At 37.4% G+C, this 24,162-nt stretch overlaps 2 protein-coding genes across 8 annotated transcripts in view; one reads left to right on the top strand and one right to left on the bottom strand.

Moving 5' to 3' along the window:
* Positions 1-1,761, top strand: part of AKNAD1 (AKNA domain containing 1) — a 61,530-nt gene extending 59,769 nt beyond the window's left edge. For 5 of the 6 annotated variants that reach the window (XM_027607214.2, XM_027607217.2, XM_027607233.2 and 2 more), the window contains 2 exons: positions 496-625; positions 1,397-1,761. In XM_027607214.2, coding sequence (XP_027463015.1) covers positions 496-625; positions 1,397-1,528 — 262 coding nt within the window. In that variant the 3' untranslated portion in view covers positions 1,529-1,761. The remainder of the gene's footprint in view (positions 1-495; positions 626-1,396) is intronic. The other variant, XM_027607237.2, reaches the window with a different exon arrangement.
* A 5,990-nt stretch (positions 1,762-7,751) lies between these two features.
* Positions 7,752-24,162, bottom strand: part of STXBP3 (syntaxin binding protein 3) — a 53,953-nt gene continuing 37,542 nt past the window's right edge. The window contains exons 10-19 of one of the 2 annotated variants that reach the window (XM_027608452.2): positions 23,793-23,888; positions 23,601-23,658; positions 19,293-19,358; positions 18,237-18,317; positions 16,452-16,590; positions 16,055-16,161; positions 15,200-15,292; positions 13,435-13,520; positions 9,437-9,585; positions 7,752-8,670 (exon numbers count right to left, since the gene is read on the bottom strand). In XM_027608452.2, the coding sequence (XP_027464253.1) occupies positions 8,576-8,670; positions 9,437-9,585; positions 13,435-13,520; positions 15,200-15,292; positions 16,055-16,161; positions 16,452-16,590; positions 18,237-18,317; positions 19,293-19,358; positions 23,601-23,658; positions 23,793-23,888 (970 nt within the window). In that variant the 3' untranslated portion in view covers positions 7,752-8,575. The remainder of the gene's footprint in view (positions 8,671-9,436; positions 9,586-13,434; positions 13,521-15,199; positions 15,293-16,054; positions 16,162-16,451; positions 16,591-18,236; positions 18,318-19,292; positions 19,359-23,600; positions 23,659-23,792; positions 23,889-24,162) is intronic. The other variant, XM_027608460.1, reaches the window with a different exon arrangement.

The raw sequence follows: 24,162 nt of genomic DNA, 5'->3' as shown, positions 1-24,162 counted from the left end.
TGACACTGGCCCCCCTTATTCACCCAGACCATCAAGAGACGAGAGTCATACTTACAGTGTAGTAGGCAACGGGAGCCTGCTTAAAGAGGTGCTGCTTTTATCTTTCTACTGCTGCTGCCTCCTTACTCTGTAAGCTCACTGGTGCTAGAATGAACTCAACTCAAAGTGCCTGCAATTGGCAGATTTGTGTGCATTTGTTTTATAAATATGCAGGGTAGAAGGTTGGCCCGAAAAGAATGAAAACCTAATAAAAATCGGAGTTTTTCCTCTTTCTTTGGCAACAGAAGAGACATTCTGGGAGAAAACACCCTTCATGGTTGTGGAACAAACTATTTCTGTGGTCAGCCACAACAGGACTATAGGCAAAAGACAGAGAGAGCACAAACTCCTCACCCCCAACACACACACACACACACACACACACAGCCATTACTGAACCACCACAGAGCTCAAGGGGAGAGGGGAGCTTTATACAAATATGCTTTTGCCTTCCAGAAAAAATCTTAAGGTTTTCGTGACCTACCATTCAGACCTTGCTACACCCTCACCCCATTTCCACTCCTGCAGGATTTCTGGAAGCAAATCCTTAAGCAACTTTGGCAGTACCGAAGAAACAGAATCTGAGGTGAGGACTTAGAAAAGAAAAACAAAAACATTCTAGAATTCTTGCAGCTTGTAAGTATGGTCTTGACCACAAAACCAATGGCTTTTAAATTATTACAGTATGGGGCGCCAGAAAATGCTCCGCTAAACACAATTTGTGCTCAGCACTAACACAGAGACACACAGCCTGAGCAGCCACGTGGTTTGTATTATTCCTAAATTGGTTCCAAGGGAAATTTCCTGGAGAAAGTGTTTTGTGGGTGGTGCCTCGGCTACAGGATCCCTTGGGCTAGGAGTGAAGGCAGCGGAGACTGTTTCCAGCCGCTCCCAAGTCTGTTCCAGTGACACTGGCGTTAGAACTGCCTGGTTCCCAATTTTCCAATCAAATTCCATGCCACTTTCAAATGCTTCCAACACAAGCACTAATCCCCCTGGGTGCGCTCTCAGGGGTTATGACTCCTCTGTCCCCTTCGATGACCCCCAAAGGGCTTGCCTTCTTTCTCACAGATCTCTTCCTCTGTGGCAGGGCAACAGCCTGGCAGGTTGCTGATCTCACCCTCTGGTTCACACTCATCGGTCACGTGTTGGGTCTTTTTTTTTTTTTCTGTCCCTTTCCCTAAAAAATATATTCCATCTCAGACTGGTTTCCTAGGAAACCAACCGTCAAAAACAGTAATAGACTGGGTGGGAAAAGAATACTCCAAAAATTCCACCTTGCAATGTTTAATAATGAGATAACCCAATTAAGAGAAACAGTAACTTTATACAAAATGTGTGGACTTTTCCTCTGTAGATTTTAAACTCGTCTTTGGCTCATGCCCTGAGGACAGCAACCATTTTGAAAGACACTACTGATCGAATGATTACAGCTATTGCAGAAGATCTTGCCAAAGTACAGAGATGGAGGAATCGACTGAAATACTAGTTCGACCCAAGGCAACTGAGAACTTAAAAAAAAAAGACAAATGTAAAGAAAACTGATCTTCCCCCCAAAAGTATCTTATTATACTATTTAGGAAGGTGACTTTCTAGAGAAAATACCAAAACCATAAGAAATGGGGGGGGGGGGCACCAAGTGCTTAAAAAGAAAAAACAATGGATTCCTGATTCTTAAAATTGAAATCAACAAGTATTTATTTTAAAATAAATCTTATTCCTAACTCATAATAAAAGAAATCAAAGCAATAAACTAGGAGTGCCTGGCTGACTCTGTGGGAAGAGCATGTGACTCTTGATCTCAGGGTCAAGAGTTCGAGCCCCACCTTGGGTGTAGATTACTAAAAAAAAAAAAAAAGGATAGAACCAAACTATACCTTTGCCTATTAGTATGGCAAAAACTAAAGTTTAGAAAAGCCAGTGTCAGCGAGGCTGGGGGTGACAGGTGCTCTTGTACCCTGGGGATGGAAGTGTAAATTGGTGTAACCTGGTGGGAAGGCAACTTGGTATCAAATCCTACAAATGTAAAAGGACTTGCCTTCTGAGCAGAAACCCCACTATTAGCAATTACTTCATAGGTGACTCACACAATAGGCCATCGTATTACACATGGGTGGCCACTGGAGCACTGAGGGAAAGAGCCCCCACATGGAACGATCTAATACCCTCTGTGGGGATTCATAAATAACGACAGACATACAGTTAGTGCTCTGCACCAGTGGAAAAAAAGGGGGTGGATAATCTTGCAAGATAGTGAAAAAAAGCAAGACGACTAATAATATATGTAGTGTGACCTCATTTGTGTATGTTTTTCAAAGGGCATACATATTTTCTGGAATGGATACACAAAAATATTCAGTGGACCTCCAGGAAATGGAAACTGGGCATTGTTCAGGGAAGGATCTTTACTTTTTCACTTTCTGTACAGTATGAAATTCTTACAATATGTTTATAATGTAAATTACATGAAGATCTCTTGAAGTCAGATGCAAAAATGTTAGTCCTAGATTAATGAATTTGGGACAAAGTGAAGACAATTCACTAAAACTATGTACCGGGGATTAACTAAATGTATAGCATTTCATGTAGAATGTCAGAACAAGATTTTGATTTGCTTAAGACTGGTTTATAACCTCTTTAATGACAGAGCAGCACATGATTGGCTCTTTCCCTGCTTCCCGAGGTCTCTATTTACTCGAAACACTCAACAAATGGTTTCCCAACCCCCAGAACTTTGCTCAGGGGTAGAGAGAGTTGAATCCATTCCCACTTTGAAGATTTTTTGTGGCCAAGGCAGCTGCTATTTGTCTAGCTGGCTGGAGAATTGACTATTTTTAACTTTGGGGCTTGGAAATTGGTTTAGGGTGCCTTAGAAGAGATAAAGTAGAGGTCAGGCTGAAGATGTTTCTGACTTTGTGGCTGAAGGTACTTTAAGTCTTGGCACCATAAGGAAGAGAGTGAAGACTGGTAGTAGCATTTTTTTTTAAAGATTTTATTTGACAGAGAGACACAGCGAGAGCAGGAACACAAGCAGGGGGAGTGGCAGAGGGAGAAGCAGGCTTCCCGCTGAGCAGGGAGCCCGATGTGGGGCTCGATCCCAGGACCCTGGGATCATGACCTGAGCCGAAGGCAGACGCTTAACCAACTGAACCACCCAGGCGCCCGCGGTAGTAGAATTTTAAGAAAAAAAAAAAAAGGGAGCTTTAACTGTGTATATGCTAAGAGGCTTCTAGATTCATCACTTACCTAAATTTAATCACCACTTGATAACCTGTTTTGTCTGCCAAGCATCACTGTCCTGTCCCCAAGTTTAAAATTACACTTCCTTGGCTTGAAGGGTTCTCGTATGATTCATTAGTTCTTAATCTTTTCTGGGTTCAACCATCTTTGAGAAACTGAAGAAAGCTATGGAGTCTCCCTCCCCCATGCTCCCCCGCTTGCAGGGAAAAGAGATATAAGAACACACACAATTTTTAAAAGTTCATGGACACCTAAAGCAAACCCATGGAATCCAGGTTAGAAAGGACCACCATAAATGAATGTTCCTAAACCCTCAACTAACCTTTAGAGAAACATAACTGTTGTAATCATTTATTTAAAAATATGGCCCATCTCTGCTTTATTAAACTATATCCTAAATGTAATTTTACATTTCCTTAATGATTGAGGATTATTATGAACCATCACTGCAACGTGCTTAATCCAAGAAACAGAAATAGGGCAATGTCCTTAAGAATTTCTGGAAAAGTGCAAGGCTCTGACTTACAAAGATAACTTTATATTTACTGATCCTGTAGCCTTGGCTGTCTCCTCCCTTCTTTGTGTAAATTTTGACATCTCTCTTCTAGCTCTGCTGCAGTAACAGACCAGAAAAACAAGTTCATTAGCGAAAAGTAATTGTATTTCTAATGCTGAGTCAAGGGGCTCACCATTGCTGAGAGCAGCGGGGTGGCAGCATCCACCATCCAGAGGACTCTTCCTGCGTACTTCCAACATGTAGTTGTGCTCCGGTGGCTTGAGGCTGCCAGGAGCAAGAAGCAGGATGAGCAGCAATGCTTTTAACTCTTTAAAATAAAGTCCTAGCCGTCAACTTTATTAGATTATGCAAATGAAAACTCACCTTTTAATCACTTTCAACGGTAATCTTACAGTTAAGGATTTAAAATAGACCTAATTCATACTAAATTTGAATATGTTTATTTTTAATACCCAAAATGTTGTTTTGGTAGTAGAAATTTTACCGTGGGATGAAGACTTTGTTGCTCCTTTGATTTTTAAAAGAAAACTGCCTGCAACCTGACAATTCACAAAGGGTTACAAATACCTGAGTTATGGGGGCATACATCTTACAAAATAAACTGTCAGGATCTGGATCTTTGCGGCTCAAATCCAAGAACTTTTGTGTCTTTGTGAATGGCTGATATTTTTCTTATTTTTTTGTGAATATGGCTGAACAATGTGAATCCACTATACTTTATAAACCAAGCACACTTCAACAGGAAGCAAGCATGGGCTTCCGAGATAGCGAATAAATGGTTTCAGTTAGTTGTAACAGCAAAGTATCTTTTTCGGGGTCTTATCAGAATCTGTAATTGCTAATTCTGGAGGTGGAATCAGTTTATACCAGGAATTTATGTGAGATGACAACTTATGTCTTCAAATTCAGTGAGAGATTTAGGAAACATGATCTAAATCTAAGCCTAAAATATATGTAAGAGTGCAGGCCTCAAAGGATCTCACATCACTGTGACAGGACAAAGTAATCACCGAGGTGTTACGTGACTGAAGGGGTCAGTGTGTGCTGCCATCACACTCTTGGTTCCATCTGTCATAGGGCACTGGATCAGTGTAAATCTCTGTTCCACACACGTACTAACTCTGCACGGATAGTAACCAAGGTACACAAGGGCCTCAGATAAAACACAGACAACAAAAACCAACCCTTTCACTGGCAATGAACTGTTCCCATGTTCGATGCATGGAGACAAGCCTTTCCTCTCCACACGCACACCCAGGTTAAGTTACATAACCTTTTTGTGCCCTAGTTTTCTCGGCTTTCAGATGGAGATGATGATAATAGTGCCTATCCTCACAGGATTGAGAAGATTAAATGAGGTAATATAAGCACTTTGAAACACTGCCTGGCACATACAAAGTTCTAAGTAAGCACCTGCATATTATTATTCTGTTATCACTACCTAGTAAACTAGCAAGTTATGAAATATATCAAAAAATAACATTCCTACATAAAAGATATTTGAAAATAACGTAAAAGATCCAATTCCTATGGAACCACGAAAGACAGGTATGGCAGCTGCAGTACCTATACGAGCAAAATACAGGTCTTCAAAGTCAGAAAGATTTAGGGAAATAAAGACATTCTATATTCCTGAATTTCCAGTTTCAATATTATAGAGCTGTCAATTTTTTTTTTTTTAGAGATTTTATTTATTTATTTGAGAGAGTGAGCAGGCTGAGGGAGAGGGAGAAGCAGACTCCCCCCTGAGCAGGGAGCCCAATGCGGGGCTCGATCCCAGGACCCTGGGATCATGACCTGAGCCGAAGGCAGACCCTTAACCAACTGAGCCACCCAGGCGCCCGAGCTGTCAATTCCTCTTAAATTAACCTATAAATTTATTGCAAACCTAATGAAAATACCAAAATAACCTTTGGTATTAACAAAATGATACTAAAGTTCATTAAAAAAATGTAATAGAAAATCTCTGAAAATAAGTGATTTAGGTGTGGGTGGAGATTATATGTCACACGTTAAAATATAGCATGAGTTAGGGGTGTCTGGCTGACTCAGCTGGTGAAGCATGCCACTCTTGATCTTGGGGTCATGAGTTCGAGCTCCACATGTGGCATGGAGCTTAAAATATTTTTTAGACCTTTTTTTTTTTTTTTAAAGATTTTATTTATTTGACAGAGAGAGAAAAAGAGCACAAGCAGTGGGGACCGGCAGGGAGAGGGAGAAGCAGGCTCCCCGCTGAGCAGGGAGCCCGACCCGACCCGGGGCTCAATCCCAGGACCCCGGGATCATGACCTGAGCCAAAGGCTGATGAGACACTTAACTAGCCACCCCAGGCACCCTTAAAATTTTTTTAAAATAAAATATAGCATGAATTAAAATAGGGAAAAAGATGTATGAATGATAGGTCAATAAAAGAGAATTCAGAAATAGACCAAAATACAAATATACATTTAGTCTATGATAAAGGTAGTATTCCAGACTAGACGGGGAAAGAGGGATTACCCAACAAAATCTGTACAATATCTGGCTGTTTAGGAAGAAAGCTGGATCCCTGTTAAATACTGTATCAGTCAGGGTTCACTGTAGGAACAGAAACTCCGCAGGTATTTCAAAGAATAGAAATCAACACAGGTCCTTAAAAATCAGAGAAAAAGGGGCCCCTGGGTGGCTCAGTCAGTTAAACATCTGACTTTGGCTCAGGTTATGATCTCAGGGGTCTTGAGATTGAGCCCTGTGTTGGGTTCTGTGCTCAGTGGGGAGTCTGCTTCTCCCTCTCCCTCTGCCCCTCCCCCTGCTTGTTCTCAGTCTCTTTCAAATAAATAAATAAATACTATCTTTTTTAAAAAATCAGAGAAAAAGCTGAAGGGGCAGAAACTGGGGGCCAACATGCTTTTAGACTCAGGTTATATCATCTTCTGGGATGCAGGGCACAGAAGTCAGCGCCGTTGCTGCCACCAGCACTGCCTCAAGCCCATGCAGCAGGTGGCAGACACTGAAACATGGAGTCTAGTTGCTACAAACAACTTCAGGTGGCAGGAGCTTGCTTGTCCACTGGTACAGTATGGTAGATGGTCTCTACCTTCCAAATCTTGACCAAATGCAAATCATTGGCAGAACCTAACCAGTTCTGAACCCTGCTTATCTTTGAGTCTGCAAAACTTCATTTTTAGCCTTTCATCCCCTGTGGTACGAGATGGGGAGGCATGGGACATAATGCCAAGTGCTAAGAGACAATACCTGGCATACATTCTCACACTAAAGTCAATTCCAGATGGATGAATTACCTGTAAAAATAAAATGAGCCTATTGAAATGTTCTAGAAGAAACAATAAGTGAATTTATCATTTTGGTTGTAAAAGGTTATTTCTAAGTACAACATATAATTCAGAAACCAAAAAGGAAAAGCGATGGGTTTATCTACATAAAAATTTAAAATGGTGGCATCTATCAACATGTTGACTCTTGAACAACACGGGTTTGAACTGCACAGGTCCACTTAAGACAGACTTTTTTGGACAAATATAATACTGTAAATGTATTTTAACATTTTTTTCTCCCACTTTATTGTAAGAATATAATATATAATACAAAATTTGTGTTAACTGACTTTATGTTTTCAATAAGGCTTCTGGTCAACAGTATGCTATTAGTAAAGTTTTTGAGGAGCAAACAGTTTTTCAACAGATTTTCAACTGCATGGTTGGGGTTGGGGGGCAGGGGTCAGCTAAACCCATGTTGTTCAAATGTCAACTATATTTAAATGCACAAATACTTTGACCAGCTATGCCATTGCTAGAAGATATTATAGAAGTATTTGTGTGTGTTTGCAAAGGTATGTACCCAAACAATGCAGCATTATATATAAGAGCAAAACTCTGAAGATGAGTAATATATAAAATTATGAGGCCACTATGAGGCCAGGTAAAAGGAGAGATTTGAAATGAACACGTTCCCTTTGTGTAACACATGTGCAGACATATCCTTTTATTATCCAAACTTATACAGATATTACATTGTTTTTATAAAAAGTCAACAGGGGTTATCTTGGTGGGAAGATTATGGTGCATTCTTTTTCTTTTTTGTAACTGTGTGATTTAGAACTTTTAAACTTCCCAACTTCCCCTTCCTCCCCTGCCCCCAAGAAGATAACTTTTGTAACTAATACATTTATTTTCTCTTAGAATATTCACACTTATTTTTGGTTTTCTACTTTAAACATACATGATTTTGAAATTATATAAAACTGTGTTCTTTAGAAGTATCTGGGAAGACAGTATACCCTGTGAAATTATTCTATTTCTATTAATGACAATTATTTTACACATAAAAGAAATTATGAATTTCAATCAAAAAACTGCACTTATAGAAAATCATTCCATGACATACACAGTTTTTTACTTTTACAACCTTTTCATTTAAAATCAGTTCTTTCCCAAAAAACTATACTTGAGCATAAGACAGATAAGTATGTTATAAGTAATCAGTATGTACATAGGTAGTTGTGAAGAATTACCCACAATTCTAATATATTCAGTTCCAAAGGTGAAAAATTTCCTTTTAGAAAGCATTTTAACATTTCTTCTCATCATCTACAAAGCAGCAACACCATTTAAATTATTAAAAATGGCAAACCCAATGATATGTAATCATAAAGTCCCTTAAGAAATAATTTGAAAAATCATTATTCCATAAAATATTTACATTGTTTAAATTACATGATAGCAACCTTGTCTTGATTTATTTTAGTTGAACAAGTTAATAAGAATCTCAAAAAAAAAATCATTATTCATCCTTAATAAAGGAGACTTTATCCTTGGGTTTATTCAGCATCTTTATATCATCCAAAAGCTTTCTGGGTGTTAAAATATGCGTAGAACCTGGTAGGAGAAAAGATAAAATTTCAGAGGCCAGCACTTAATTGGTTAATTATATTGCTCTGTCCCTCAAATTTGCAAAGTGCCATAGCTTGGGGCAATGTAACAAAATTTCTATAGGACACATTCCTGGCATCTGCCTATACCACAGTGAATCAGTCCCTCCTCTTCACTGCACAGCACACTCAGTAAACCACTGCTAGTACTTTGTCTACTTGGTGCAATACACTGATACGCTGACGATCAAAACTGGACGTTACTATCCCTGTGGCAGAACAGAAGAATCACTGCTCATTAAGTAGTGCTGCAGATTTATAGCTGGTGTACAAATGCTGCATTCCATAGAGGAGGAGAGTTTACTTATCAGTGGCTTTGACTGAAGTTCTTAAAACTAAATTCCATATAGAACTTGCCACTGTCAGGTTCACATCCACAAAAACATTCAAAGTACTTCTGTAGTAGAAATGTATTTACATCTCAAAAATTATTTAATAATAAGGGCAAGTCTGGAATATAGTATTTTAAAGGACATTTTTAATAATATCTAAATAATAAAGTATTTTGAAGCTTATTCCCTCAAAATCAGAATATTTAAAAATCAAATTATCAAAAAAGTCAACCAGGAAAAAACTCTAGTACATCAGATAAAACACACTATGATTAATAAGTTTTTTTGCATTCCACAATTTAGACCTACATGTAACTTTCAACATAAAGTTTTGCATTTAGTTTGTTTAAAAAAAATTGGAAAGAGGAAAACATGTCTTACCAATAATAACTTCACAGGATTTATGTGCCTGAGAAACTTCATAAGCACAACGCATTTCAGAGTATGTAATTCCACCAATTACAAAAACAATCAGTTTTGACCCATTTTTTCGGTCCTCTAAGTAATTAGTTCTGGGTTTCTGGCGAGCACTAAAAAATAAACATACACAAACATGTTAAAAACATTTCCAAAGCCATAGTGCTTGTAGACTTTTTAAAAAGCCTAACTCAAGCAAACTCAAATCTGGCACCAATTACCCTGATTTTATGGAAATGACTTAACTATGGTATGACTGGAGAACCAAGACAGGTTAGGTAGGCCAGCCCCACTTCAAGTTTAATTTTGATCTGATAGAGAGTGTGGACAAATCACTCATAACCTAGTTCAGCATTTTTACTCTATACACCTGAAAAGTCTATGACTTACCATTTTTTTAAGGATTTATTTATTTTAGAGAGAGAGAGAGTGTGTAAGGGGGAGGAGTAGAGGGAGGGGGAGAAAGAAACTCAAGCAGACTCCATGCTGAGCACAGAGCCCGACATGGGGCTTGATCCCAGAACCCTGAGATCATGACCTGAGCCAAAACCAAGAGTCAGACGCTTAAGAGAGGCACCCAGGTGCCCCAAAAGTCTGACTTTCTGAAGTCTTTAAAATCCTCTTGTTTCAGTGTCACTCCCGTTTTTTTAACTTCAGAAAGTCACAGACTTCTCAAGTATGTTATTTCTTCATATGAAGTAAAAGAGTGTCAGCTCTATTTTAGAGGTACAGGGAGGGAAGCACCGGATTTGGAGCCAATGTGGTACCAGGACATCCCATGCTGAAACTCACTGAGGTAGGACGGTGGGAGGTACTGAAGACATATCTGCATTCCTGTGTTCACTGTAGCATTATTCACAATAGCCGAAACACGGACAACACTTAAACATCCGTTGGTGGAGAGATGGATAAAGAAAATGTAGTGTATATATGCAGTGGAATATTATGCAGCCTTTAAAAAAAAAGAAGGAAAGGGGTGCCTGGGTGGCTTAGTCAGTTTAGTGTCTGCTTCCGGCTCAGGTCATGACCTCAGGGCCCTGGGATTGAGCCCCGAGGTGGGCTCCCTGCTCAGTGGGGAGTCTGCTTCCCCCTCTCCCTCCACCCCTCACCTGTGCTTGCACGCTCTCTCAAATAAAATTTAAAAAAAAATAAAAATTTAAAAAAGAAGGAAATCCTGCTAACTGCAACAACATGGACGAACCTGAAGGACATTATGCTAAGTGAAATGACATTGGACTCAAAGACAAACATTGCATGATCTTACTACTATGTGGAATCTGAAACAGTCAAATTCATAAGGCAGAGAATACAATGTTGGTTGCCAGGAGCTGGGGCGGGGGAGGGGAAATGAGGTCGTGTTGGTCAAAGGACACGAAGTTTCAGTTATACAAGATGAATTAATTCTGGAGCTCTATTGTACTGCGTGGTAACTATAGTTAACAAAAATTATATTGTATGCTTGAAATCTGCTAAAAGAGTAGATCTTAAATTATTAAATTAAGCCTTCTCACCACACACACACACACACACACACACACACACACACACACACACAAGAAAGAAAATGGTAAGTTTGTGGAGGTGATGGATATATTAATTAGCTTGTGGTGACCATTTTACAATGTACACGTATCAAAACACCAAGTTGTAGATCTTAAACATATACAGTGCTATTAAGTCAATTACACCTCAATAAAGCTGTTAAAAAAAAGACCTGGTTACAACTCTGATTCTGCTTCTTTCTAATTCGGTAAGACTTTTGGCAAGTTACTGAACCTCTCTCTAATAGTCAAGGGTTGTTTTCAGGACTAAATGAAATAATGCAGAGGATACACGAAGCATGGAATCTGGTACCAAGGAAGCACTCAATAAATAATAGCTAATGTTTCTATCATTTCCTCCCCCAGATGCTCTAGATCAGCACTGTCCAATACAGCAGGCACCAGCTACATGAGGCCATTTAAATTTAAATTAATTAAAATTAAAATTAAAAACGCAGTCACACTAGCCACATATCAAGTGCTCAACAGCTCCACGTGGCTACTGACTCATATTGGAGAGGGCAGATATATGACATTTCCATTACTGAAAGAAAGTTCTATGGGGTAGCACTGCTCGAGATCATAGGAATCACTTTTTTCATCTCACACTCCACTGGTAAAAAATTTTGAGCTTTTATGTGAAAAGTAAATATTTCAAAATAAAAATTTATGTACTTCTATTAAAATATATATTAGTTTATAAATTAGATATGTATACTGGTGTCTATTAATAAAGTTTAATTTCTCCCTTTTTTAGGTAAAAATAAATATCCCCCCCCATATCATCTTGTTACCCATTTTGGACACCATCTTCTTTCTAGAGGACCTCTAAGACCCTGAAATGTAGGATCCCATGGTAAACTTTTAATAATGTTCTTGTCTAGGTAATTTCCATCTGCCATCTTAAGGAAAGATGAGGGAGTAAACAACAGGAAGAAAGTAAAGAGAATCAGTAACTGGTTTTGAAAGATGAAACAGGAATAAGATATACTCATGATTCCCATATAAAACAAATCAAGGAGATACTAAACGTGCAATTTTGGTTTAAAAACTATTTCAAGGGGGCACCTAGGTGGCTCAGCTGGTTGAGTATCCAACTCGATTTCGGCTCAGGTCATGATCTCAGGGTTATGAGATCAAGCCCTGTGTCAGCTCTGTGCTCAGTGGGGAGTCTGCTTGAGATTCTTTCCCTCGGCCCCTACCCCCACTCTTGCACACACACACTCTTTCTCTAAAACAAATAAATCTTAAAAAAATTTTTTTCAAAAGAAAGAGAAATAGAGAACAACAAAAAAAAGGAGATAATACTGCTCAAACAATTATGTGACTTTAACGATTTTTAAATTTCTGAATAGCAATTTTAGGAAAATGGGATTATATTTAATTTGTTTCACATACATGTATAAGACGTTATGCTAGTGTTTTTTACATTCTGATAGATATAAAAATAATAATTAAAGCCCTAGATTCTGAAAATCTCACTCTAGAAAGCATCTAGAAGCTTTGGTTAAAATAAGAGTGAACTTTTTTTCACTCTTTATTTAAAAAAATTTTTTAAATTCAATTAACATACAATGTATTATTTGTTTGTGATTCATCAGCCTTACATAATACCCAGTGCTCATTACAACACATACCCTCCCCAACGTCCATCATCCAATTACCCCATCCGTCCACCCCCTTCCCCTCCAGCAACCCTCCGTTTGTTTCCTATGCTTAAGAGTCTCTTACGGTTTGTCTCCCTCTCTGGTTTCATCTTGTTTTATTTTTAAGAGTGAACTTCTTTTTAAAAGCACAGCTGAAAGTAAACAAATAAGAGAAATCTCCAAAGGCTAGCAATAAAGAGGAAGCTAAAAACTAGAGTGGTAAACTGAGTTGAGGCTTGGTCTGCCTTGTGGAGTGTTAGTCTAATCTTAGCGAACAAGAGACTTGGGTGTTGGGCGCCTGGGTGGCTCAGTTGGTTAAGCGACTGCCTTCGGCTCAGGTCATGATCCCAGGGTCCTGGGATCGAGTCCCACATCGGGCTCCCTGCTCAGTGGGGAGCCTGCTTCTCCCTCTGACCCTCTCCCCTCTCATGCTGTTTCTCTCTCTCTCAAATAAATAAATAAAATCTTTAAAAAAAAAAAAAGAGAGACTTGGGTGTTTACCCGTTTAATGAAGCCTTGGTATTGTGCAAAGTAGGGAGGGACTGGGAGTTGACACCCCTGCATAAGGTAGGGCACTCATTTTTTTATAATAAAGTACATTTTCATACTGCTTACTTGGACTCATTTAAAATAGGTTGCAGCTAAAGAACACTGCCTTTTAAGTGACTATGCCTCCAGGAGAGTTGCCAATATAAGAGTTCCTTCTGTACCATTTCAATTATTAGTCTGCAGTATCATACTGACAATTTCACTGGCTTTCACTGATAGGTTTTACCTTACAGCTCCTGAGCCATTCCATACTGCTGGACACTGGGAACAATATGGCCATTCTTTTGAATCTAATCTATTATCAATGGCATCCTAGGGAAGAAAAGAATTCACACCATTAAAAAAATGTTCATTCTAGGATTTTTAAAATTTGTATATGACCTGTGTTTACAATTAAGGAGCCTAAGATATGTAAATATTTAATAAAATAAGGTTAGCCCTCTCTAACTTATAAAACTTCACTTCCTTCAAAAATTAATGCAATCCTTTACTTTCTTATGAAACCAATATTTACTGAATGTCTACATTTCTTCATTTGGAGGGTCTCCATACTGGTGTGAGGACTGCAGAGACCTTAATCTCTAGAGTGCTCGGGGTTTCTAAATACCCATCCTAGTCCTGACATAGCTCTTAGGCTACTGGAGAGTTCAGGCCTTGCCCTTCATTGCAGTGGCTCTAAAATAGGATGTGCATCCCTGACCTAAGGGTAATCAAAACAATCCAATGGGATGAGAGAAATTTTCCTTTTTGTTTAAAAAAATTTTCTATTTTAGGGTTACATTTTATGATATACTTATGTGTATAGGATGTGCTATATATAAAGATTATGCTTCACCAGTATAGTAATACATAGTTTGTAAATAATCATATACTACAAGCTCATGTTCACAATTTTTATGGTTACATATGCATGATTAAAACAGTTTGGAGACAACTGCTTTACAGCACAGTAGTATAAAAGGTATTATTAGTAAGTGGGCATAAGGAATGAGCACAAGGTACTTAGTAGTAGTAGTCCAAGAATATTTCATTAAAACTGTAAGAAGCAAAGAAATCAAGTTTCAGGAGAAATCCTGAAGGCTGTGGAATGCCATTGGGCCAAAACTGGATTTTCTTTTTTTAAAATTAATATGCAAATCCTTGTTACAGGGTTCAGGAAGTCAATTCTTATTTTAAAAGTACTATCCAAGAAAGACTACTTAGCTACATCCTTGTTATGGGTAGGGAAAAAAATCTTATGTTGTTGAAAACAAAGTCTAGACTCTCTAAACTTTTCATCTATGATTAAGAATGTATGAATGACATAAAATTAGCCAAGCAAAACAGGAAAATCATAGTCATAAATTGCACACATTTAGTTCCCAAAGCAAAGCAGAAATGAGTTTAAGTCAAAGGAAAACTGGAATAAATGAAACTATATTATTATAATTGAAGAACCAATGTCATGATTTTATTGCTCATAATACAATTTTTACTAGTTCATTTTCTAATTTCCCATAATTGAATATTAATTTCTAAAAGCAAACAGTACTAAAGGCATAAACCATCTGTTGGACAGAATAGCAAACTATAGTTTACAATTTACAATTTAATAACACAAATACTTTTCCAAGAATACTGGAGTCCAACACTTTCTAACAGTGGTCATATGCAAATGTTATTTTGTTGAACTTTCATTCAAATAAATTATACTTCTGCTACATATAGTTACTTAAAACAAGTTTTTTTTCCCCATAAGGCAGTTATGTATGCTTACTTTTATTTATTTTGAGGCAGTCAGTGTGTAAGTTTATTTGAGATCTTCACGGAAAGAATCTTCAAATTTCCTTTCTGCCCTTGACCCCAGATACAGCCTTCTTTTGTGAACCCTCCCAGTACTGCATACATTCCTGACCAATAGATATGCTCAGACTGACAGATAAACATAGAGAAAGTAAAGAATACTCTACAGAAAGGCACTCAGGGTATAAGTAAAATTTAATGAACTTTACCTCCAAAATATCTTTGATAAAAGGTGTCCATCGAGAGAGTTGAAAAGTTTCTTCTGTAGACCTATCCTTTCTTAATGGTTTGCTTTGTTGAGACTAATACAAATAGAGGGAAAAAATGTAAAACCTGTAATTTTATTTAGTAATATTCTCTTATTACGTTTTCTTTAAAAGATATTTAAATTACAGCAAATACTATGTTGTATTTGACTTAAAACTAAGAGTGGAGGGGGCACCTGGGTGGCTCAGTCAGTTAAGCATCTACCTTCGGCTCAGGTCATGATCTCAGGGTCCTAGGATCAAGCCCCATGTTGGGCTCCCTGCTCAGTGGGGAGTCTGCTTCTCCCTCTTCCCCTGTCCCCTCGCTCATGCTTCCTCTCTATCTCAAATAAATAAATAAAATCTTAAAAAAACCCCAAAAAACAAAAAACTAAGAGTGGAAATGCTTACTCAAAAAATCTGACTAGATGGGGGTCACATAAATTCACTATATTTTGTGTGCAAATGATAAAATGTGTAACAGTATTAGAAAATATATTTACTCAAAAGTGCTATAAAACTTGAAGGGAAAGAGAGAGATTCTAAACAGAGTTCTTTCAAAATTTGCTATAAAGGGAATCATAGAGAAAAGCATAAAGAGCAAATTACAACAGAAGACATAAGATATAAATTCACTAGAAAAATGTATTTGTCCAAATTACTCATATATGGAAAAGAAAACAAAATTAAAAATTTTTTACTTACCAAAGCTATACAGTGAAATTAAGACTATGTGGATTCCCATATAAGAAAACATATTTAATGCAAACAACCACATATGTACAGATACAAATATATACTGAATGTAAGATTTCTTACTGGGGGCACAATGGGAACACCAAGGTAACTCCAGTTACGGATCATGTCGCTCTCATTTTCTATCTTTACATTCTGGATCAACCTGTCCAAATTTTCTTCTGTAGTTCCTTAGATAAAAATACGAGCGCACAGTCACACAATTGCTACCACAATCATGTCTAGGTTTCAGGTTGTACCCATGAATGAAGCTTATTAAAGAAAAAGCAAACGTTTAATTATATACCCTTCGGGTCTTCTCCCAATGTCCTGTTTTTCCTCACATTCCTTACATTCTTACCCAACGTCAGCTACTACCTTTGAATTTTCTAAGACTCTCTTATGATCAATAGTAAATTACTTATTGTACAGTGATTTTAGAGCTATTTTAATATATTGATGAAAATAAAGTCTCTATTACCATTAATACTGAAGATGTAAAGTAGAATCGCTCTTATTTTATCATAATTATCATGATTTTTGTTGAGTAGAACTGGAAGAAGTACTCGCATAGAATCTTTCACTTTCTGTCCTTCTGCATCAGTTCCAAGTGCCAGGTCCTTAATGACAATTAAATAGAGTCAGTGGCCTATAATCCAAATTCACTTTTCAGTTAAAGGTATCTTAAATCCAGGGGCGTCTGGCTGGCTCAGTCAGTAAAGCATGTGACTCTTGATCTCAGGGTCGTAAGTTCAAGCCCCACATTGGGTGTAGAGATTACTTAAAAATAAAATCTTTAAAAAAATACCTTAAATCTTGCCAAATTTTAATGTAACACTGATGATACTTCAAATGTAGGCATCACTTGTAAACTACTGATTGTACAAATATAAAGTCAAAAAATAATTCAGAGAGAAAATCATTAATCTAAACCTATGCTAATATGGTAGCCTTGAGCTACATGTGGCTAATGAGCACTTGAAATGTCGCTAGCCTGAATTAAGATGTGCTTATAAGTGAAAACACCAGATTTCTTGAAGACTTGGTGTGTAAAAAGGAATGTAAATTATTTCACCAATAATTTTTATATTAATTACATGTTGAAATGCTAAGATTTCGAAAGCATTAGGTTAAGTCAGGTATATTATTAAAATTAACTACCTTTGTTTCTTTTTACCTTTTTATATGACTATAATTGACCCTTGAGTAGCACAGGTTTGTGGATCCACTTATACATGATTTTTTTTCTACAAATACAGCACAGTACTTTAAATGTATTTTCTCTTATGATTTTTTTTAGAAACATTTCCTCTAGCTTACATTACTGTAAGAATATAGTATAATACATATAACATACAAAATCTGTTAATCAACTGTTTATGTTATCAGTAAGGCTTCTGGTCAACAGAAGGTTATTAGTGTGGGGGAGTCAAATTTTGGGGGAGTCAAAAGTTATACATGGATCTTTTACTGTGGGGGGGTCAGCACCCCAATCCTTGTTCAAGAGTCAGCTCTACTGTAATATTTAAAATTACATATGGCTTGGGGTGCCTAGGTGGCTCAGATGGTTAAGCTTTAGACTCTTGATTTTGGCTCAGGTCATGGGCTCAAAGTCATGGGATTGAGACTCTATAGCTTAAGATTCTCTCTCCCTCTCCCTCTGCCCTTCCCCTGCTCAAACTCTCTTGCTCTCTGTCTCAAATAAATAAATAAATAAAACTACATAGGGCTTGCATTCTATTTCTCTTAACACGGGTCTAAACATTTATGACATTATGCGGGGGAGGCTCTAAAACAAGTTAAATGTGCCAGTGCAGTATGCTGCAGGATGCTGCATTAAATGTTGCACCTACTCAGAAAGGCCTGACAATAGAGCTACTCTGAAATAATGTTCCAAACACTAAAATTATCACATTTAACCAAATATGTACAATCACATATTAGGAGGGACTGCTTACTATGATACTTATAGCTATCTGATAATGTTGGTGGGAAGTGATGTATTTATTTTTTATTTCTTAGGTAAGCTCCATGCTCAGTGTGGAGCCCAACATGGGGCTTGAACTCGACCCTGCAGAGATCAAGACCTGAGCTAAGATCAAAAGTCGGATGCTTAACTGACTGAGCCACCCAGGTGCTCTGGGAGTTATATATTTAAATACTGCCAGTTAGGCCCCCTTCTAAGAGAGATTCCGCGATTTAGTGCACCTTACAAAGTTCAATCCGAAAATTTATGATGACATAGTACTTCTTACTCTGCACATACCTGTTCACTTTTGCAGAGCTTTTCTATATTAGGCTTGAATTTATTCATGCAATCTTCTGCTAAGTTAAGATGAACAACTTGCTGAAAAACAAAAGAAATCAATCGCTTAAATCATTTTAATTTCTTTTTGCGCAACTGATAGTATTAAACTTGTGAGATAGGCCTGAAGGAAATTATGAGCTGAGGCGGAAAGGAGGTACCATGTAAAGCAAGGAAAATAGCTCAAGAAAAAGGAAAAAGTGAGAATTAACATGGTCCATAGGGAATAATCAACAGACAGCAAAAAACAGAAGGGCTGAATATATGTTTAAGAATACTGAAAAAGAAGGTTAGAAAAATAAAAAGCCAAGGCCTGAAAGTCCAGCAGAAAAAAGTTTTTGGATTTATATTATTGGTTTTTTTTTTTTAAGGTTTTATTTATATTTGACAGAGAAAGACACAGCGAGGGAGGGAACACAAGCAAGGGGAATGGGGGAGGTAGAAGCAGGCTTCCTGTGGAGCAGGGAGCCTGATGTGGGGCTTGATCCCAGGACCCTGGGATCATGACCTGAGCTGAAGGCAGAGACTTAACGATTGAGCCACCCAGGCGCCCCTATTATTAGTTCTTGATTAGGGTGCCGTAGGATAAAAAATGAGTTAAGATTATTTAGATAATGACTCACAGGAAAGATTGATACAGCAAAAAGAACAGTTTACCTGCCAACACGGCTTAACTGCTCTTAACTACTAATATGTAACTATTAAAGAACGAAGTAGAATAACAACTGCTATTAATACAGTGTTGAATTTTCTTATTAAGTTGATAAATACAAAATTCTCTGGCTATTGAAGACAAAGATATAAAAAGCTGACGCTGGATTTGAATGAATCTAGATTACATACAGAGAACACTATTGAGAAGCTTAGATATTTGGAATATTTCTCAGACCTAGAGTAAAATTTTAGAGGATAACTAACACCAAGTACTCCAAGACACCCACTACTAAACCTGACTATAGAACTGGAAGGACTAATAAACTAAAAATGATAAAGTATCTCATATACAATACTGCTTACCTTAGTAATTTGTTTACGGAAATGAGGCATCTTTTTCATTAACTGGGCGAGAGCACTAAGCGATGTCTAGAAAAAAAAGTCAAACATTTTTAAAGCAAACTTCTAATTCAGGTATTCTATATAACAATTTCTGTAGTTTCTTATTTTTTTAAAGATTTATTTTATTTATTTGAGAGAGAGAGCACATGCGAGTGCATGCCCAGAGTGGGGGGCAGAGGGAGAGTCTTAAGCAGATTCCATGCTGAGTGTGGAGCCCAAAGTAGGGCTCAATCTCACGACCCTGAGATCACGACCTGAGCTAAAACCAAGAATCAGACGCTTAACTGACTGTGTCACCCAGGCACGCCTCTATATAACAATTTTTTAAATCCTGTAGTTTTACTGCTAATTTTCTAAATATTTGGCAAATTAAAAAAAAATAAATTCAAGAGACTTTCAGTTTCAGTCACAATAAAGTAGCTGATATCAAAATTATTCTCCCCCCATAAACAAAAATAGAATTGGACAAAATAAATAAGACAACAGTTCTCAGGCAATGGATAAGAAAAAGAGCTCACAGCTAAGATACTTGAGCAAAAGAAAGCACAGGTGATCCTGGCACTCACCCTGGCTTTTCCCTGGGACACTTTCCAAAACACAGTGAAAGGAAATAAAATTCAAATAAAAAGCACTAGTCTCTCCGGGCAGAGGGAAAAGAGATCAGAGTTTGGGGCTGGTGAGGTCCCGGGTCTAGGGGGCAAGGTGCTAGAGAGAAAGAGCCAGTCAGTCGCAACATAATTCAAAGATATAACTCAAAGAGGTATTGCCTTTGGATCCCTGGCTGCGTGTGTAAAGGGCAAAACTCTTAAAGGACTAGCACGGAACAACTGCTGGGTGGCTAAATGCTAGACAGAGATTTCAGAGGGGTCTTAATGCTAAGAAAATACTGGTATTCTTTGATCCAAAGAAGAGAGTGCCAAGTGAACATCCTGGACATTCAGTACTAGGACTGTCTTTGAACTAGTGCAAAAGGAAATACACTCACCATAACAGCACCTGGCATGAAGTCTCAACAGAATTAAGGTTATTTATCAGCAAATTAAATGCCTGCCAGAACAGAAATCAATACTCTTTGCAGAGAGAACATCATCTAGTGCCTCTGCAATATGTTATCTGTGATGTCTAACATACACTAAAATATTACCGGTCATGTAAGACAGAAAAAAGTGGTCAATACCAAAGTTACAAAATAGTCAATAAACGCAGACCCAAGACAAAGAAGATGTGGTATATATACACAATGGAATATTATTCAGACATAAAAAAGAATGACATCTTGCCATTTGCAACAACATGGATGGATCTAGAGAGTCTAATGCTGGTAAAATAAGTCAGTCAGAAAAAGACAAATACCATATGGATTTCACTCACGTGGAATCTAAGAAACAAAACAAATGAACAAAGAATAAAAGATATGAACCAAAAAGCAGACTCTTAACTATAGAGAACAAACTGATGGTTACAAAGGGTAGGTGGGGGGGGGGGATGGGTGAAATAGGTGATGGGGATTAAGAATGTACTTATCATGACGAACACTGAGTAATGTATGGAACTGTCGAGTCACTATATTTTATACCTGAAACTAATACAACACTGTATGTTAACTACACTGGCATTAAAAAAAAAAAAAAGAGGTTGACCCAAGACAATCGATCTAGATGTTGGAAGTTAACAGACAAGAAATTAAAAAATAACATATTTATGTTGAAGAAAACAGGAAAAGATGGAATAAATGGATGAAAAGATACAGTATTTCAACAGAAAATTAGAATTTATTTTAAAAATTCAATGAATGTCTTAGAACTAAATGCAATATTAGAAATTAAAAATACAAAAAAAGAGAAAGAAGTTAAAAATACAGTGATTTTTCTACATTGCTGGCAGGACTGTAAAATGGTACAGCCACAACAGTATGCAATTTTCTTATAAAGTTAAACATACATTTTACTATATAACCCAGCAATCCCATTTTTTTTTTTCAAAGATTTTATCAATTTATTTGAGAGACAGAGAGAGAGCGCACACGCTAAGGGAAGAGGCAGACAGAGAAGCAGGCTCCTTGCCGAGCAGGGAGCCCACCAAGGGGCTTGATCCCAGGGTCCCGTGATTATGACCCGAGCTGGAGGCAGACGCTTAACAGACTGAGCCACCCAAGTGCCCCCCAGCATCCCACTCTTAAATTATTTACCCAAGTGAATGAAAACACCTGTTTACACAAAACCTGAATGTTTTATAGTGGCTTTATTCATAATTGCCAACAATTTGAAAAAAAAGTATTCAGCAACTGAGCCACCCAGGCGCCCCCAAAAATAACATCTTAAGTTTATAAACACATGTTGAGTAAAATATATAAAAACGATAGCACAAAAGATGAAGGGGGTAAATACAGCTAAACTGTTATAAGGTTGAATTATTCAGGACATGGAAAATTATAGTCTACTTTAAGGTAGACTATAATAATGATACATTTTGGGGTGCCTGGGTGGCTCAGTTGGTTGAGCACCCAACTCTTTATTTTGGCTCAGGTCATGATCTCAAGGTTGTGAGATCAAGCCCCGAGGTGGGCTCCTTGAGCTCAGTGCAGAGTCTGCTTGAGATTCTTCCTCTCCCTCTGCCCTTCCCCTGCTTGCACATGCCTCTCTCTAAATAAATAAATAAAATCTTAAAAAAAAAAGGAGTATTACAGGGAATTATTTCTCATAAATCTGGAATCAAATATCCTAAGCAAAATATTAGCAAAGAGATTCAGTGATATAGGAAAAGGATAATGCATCAAGACCAGTGCAACTTATTCCAGGAATGTATAGTTGGTTTATTATATTAACAGAAAAAAGGAGAAAAAAATAATTTCAATAGATGCATTTGATGAAATCGAACACCCATTCTGTTTACAAAAACCAAAACCACAGCCTGTTTTGCAAATTAAGAATAGAAGGGGTAATCCGGATAAAGGATGTATCAAGGGGCACCTGGTGGCTCAGTCAGTTGAGCACCCAACTCTTGATTTCGGTTCACATCACGATCTCAGGGTCATGTGATGGAGCCCTGCACTGGGCTCCACTCTGGGTGTGGAGCCTACTTGGGATTCTCTCTCTCCCTCGCCCTCTGCCTGGCCCGCCCACCCTTGTGCTCTCTCTCTCTCAAAAAAAAAAGAGAAAGAAAAAAAAGGATGTATCTAAAATAACCTAAGTCTAACACAACACTCAATGGTGTAATATCAAACATGTTTGTCCTGGGGAAATGAGACAAGGTTATCCTCTATCATCAATTCTATTCTACATTATAGAGCTAGGAAATATTAACTACTAAGAAGACTATTTTAAAAAGGAGAAAGATTGGAAAGATCAGGCTAAATTTTCTTTATTCACAGTTGATATTATTGTGTAATCTTCTGGAATGATAGAAATGTTTTCTATCTTGATTTAGGTGGTGCTTCCAAATATATATATAAAAGTTACTCAGTACTCACTTAAGATTTGTGCACTTAGGAAATAAGTCAATCAGAGAAAGACATGTATCATATGACCTCACTGATATGAGGAATTCTTAATCTCAGAAAACAAACTGAGGGTGGCTGGAGTGGTGGGGGGTGGGAGGGATTGGGTGGCTGGGTGATAGACATTGGGGAGGGTATGTGCTATGGTGAGCACTGTGAATTGTACAAGACCGATGAACCACGGATCTGTACTTTTGAAACAAATAATGCAATATATGTTAAGAAAAAAAAAAAGAAGAAGATAGCAGGAGGGGAAGAATGAAGGGGAGTAAGTCGGAGGGGGAGATGAACCATTAGAGACGATGGACTCTGAAAAACAAGCTGAGGGTTCTAAAGGGGAGGGGGGTGGGGGGATGGGTTAGCCTGGTGATGGGTATTAAAGAGGGCACATTCTGCGTGGAGCACTGGGTGTTATGCACAAACAATGAATCATGGAACACTACATCAAAAACTAATGATGTATGGTGATTAACATAAAAATAAAAATTATTAAAAAAAAGATTTGTGCACTTAGGTAAATTACACCTCGAAATAAAAAAAATCTAGCAAAAATGCACTGATGAAATTGGCTAAATGGCTTTTTAAAAATAAACTCAATGAAGCAAGAGAGACAAAATTGTTGGGACTAGATAATGGGTACATGGGAGTTCGTTTCCTCTAATTTTGTGTATGTTAGAGATTTCCCAAAATGGAAAATTAAAAAGATAAAATAAAAATTTTAACACATTTTAAAGTCCACCATCATTATTTTGAGTGTTAAATAAAAGTCTTACCTTTCCTTCTGTTGCTTTCTTCGTTGATGAAATTTCCTTCATTAGTTTGGGAATTTCCCTGTCAAATTTAAGAAAATTCTTTAGGTTTCTAAGGTGTTACTCTTTACAGAAATATTCTAAGATTATAAAATTTACTTTCATGTACTTAGTGCCTAAAAAATATGGAATAAAAATTAAAATGGGTTCACATACTCTAACACAACTGCAATATGCCGATGTCGAATTCTGACCCAGAGGTCATCATCTTCTTCAAGGATTGCCTCCTTTTCTTTCCCATCTGTTTTGTATCTACAAGTAGACAGAAATATAAATCTTTTGGATTATCCCCCACCAAAAGTAGAAGAAACATTTTTACAATCAATAATTTTAAGACACAACTCAAGAAAGTAAACAATACACACATTCAACCCAGTATTTTAGGATGATAATGAATACCTACTCAAAACTAAGGCATATTGCTTGCTATCCTTACATTAAAAATCAGAGTGCTATGTCTACCAAGACATTTTTGCTTTCAAATGTTAGGGTTTAGCTCAGCAAAATGTTATTTTATGGAACAAAA

Source organism: Zalophus californianus, chromosome 4, assembly GCF_009762305.2.
Source record: "Zalophus californianus isolate mZalCal1 chromosome 4, mZalCal1.pri.v2, whole genome shotgun sequence".
In the NCBI taxonomy this organism is placed as follows: Eukaryota; Metazoa; Chordata; class Mammalia; order Carnivora; family Otariidae; genus Zalophus; species Zalophus californianus.
The sequence above is the reverse complement of the archived record's forward strand: the minus strand, read 5'-3'. Positions and strand labels throughout refer to the sequence as shown.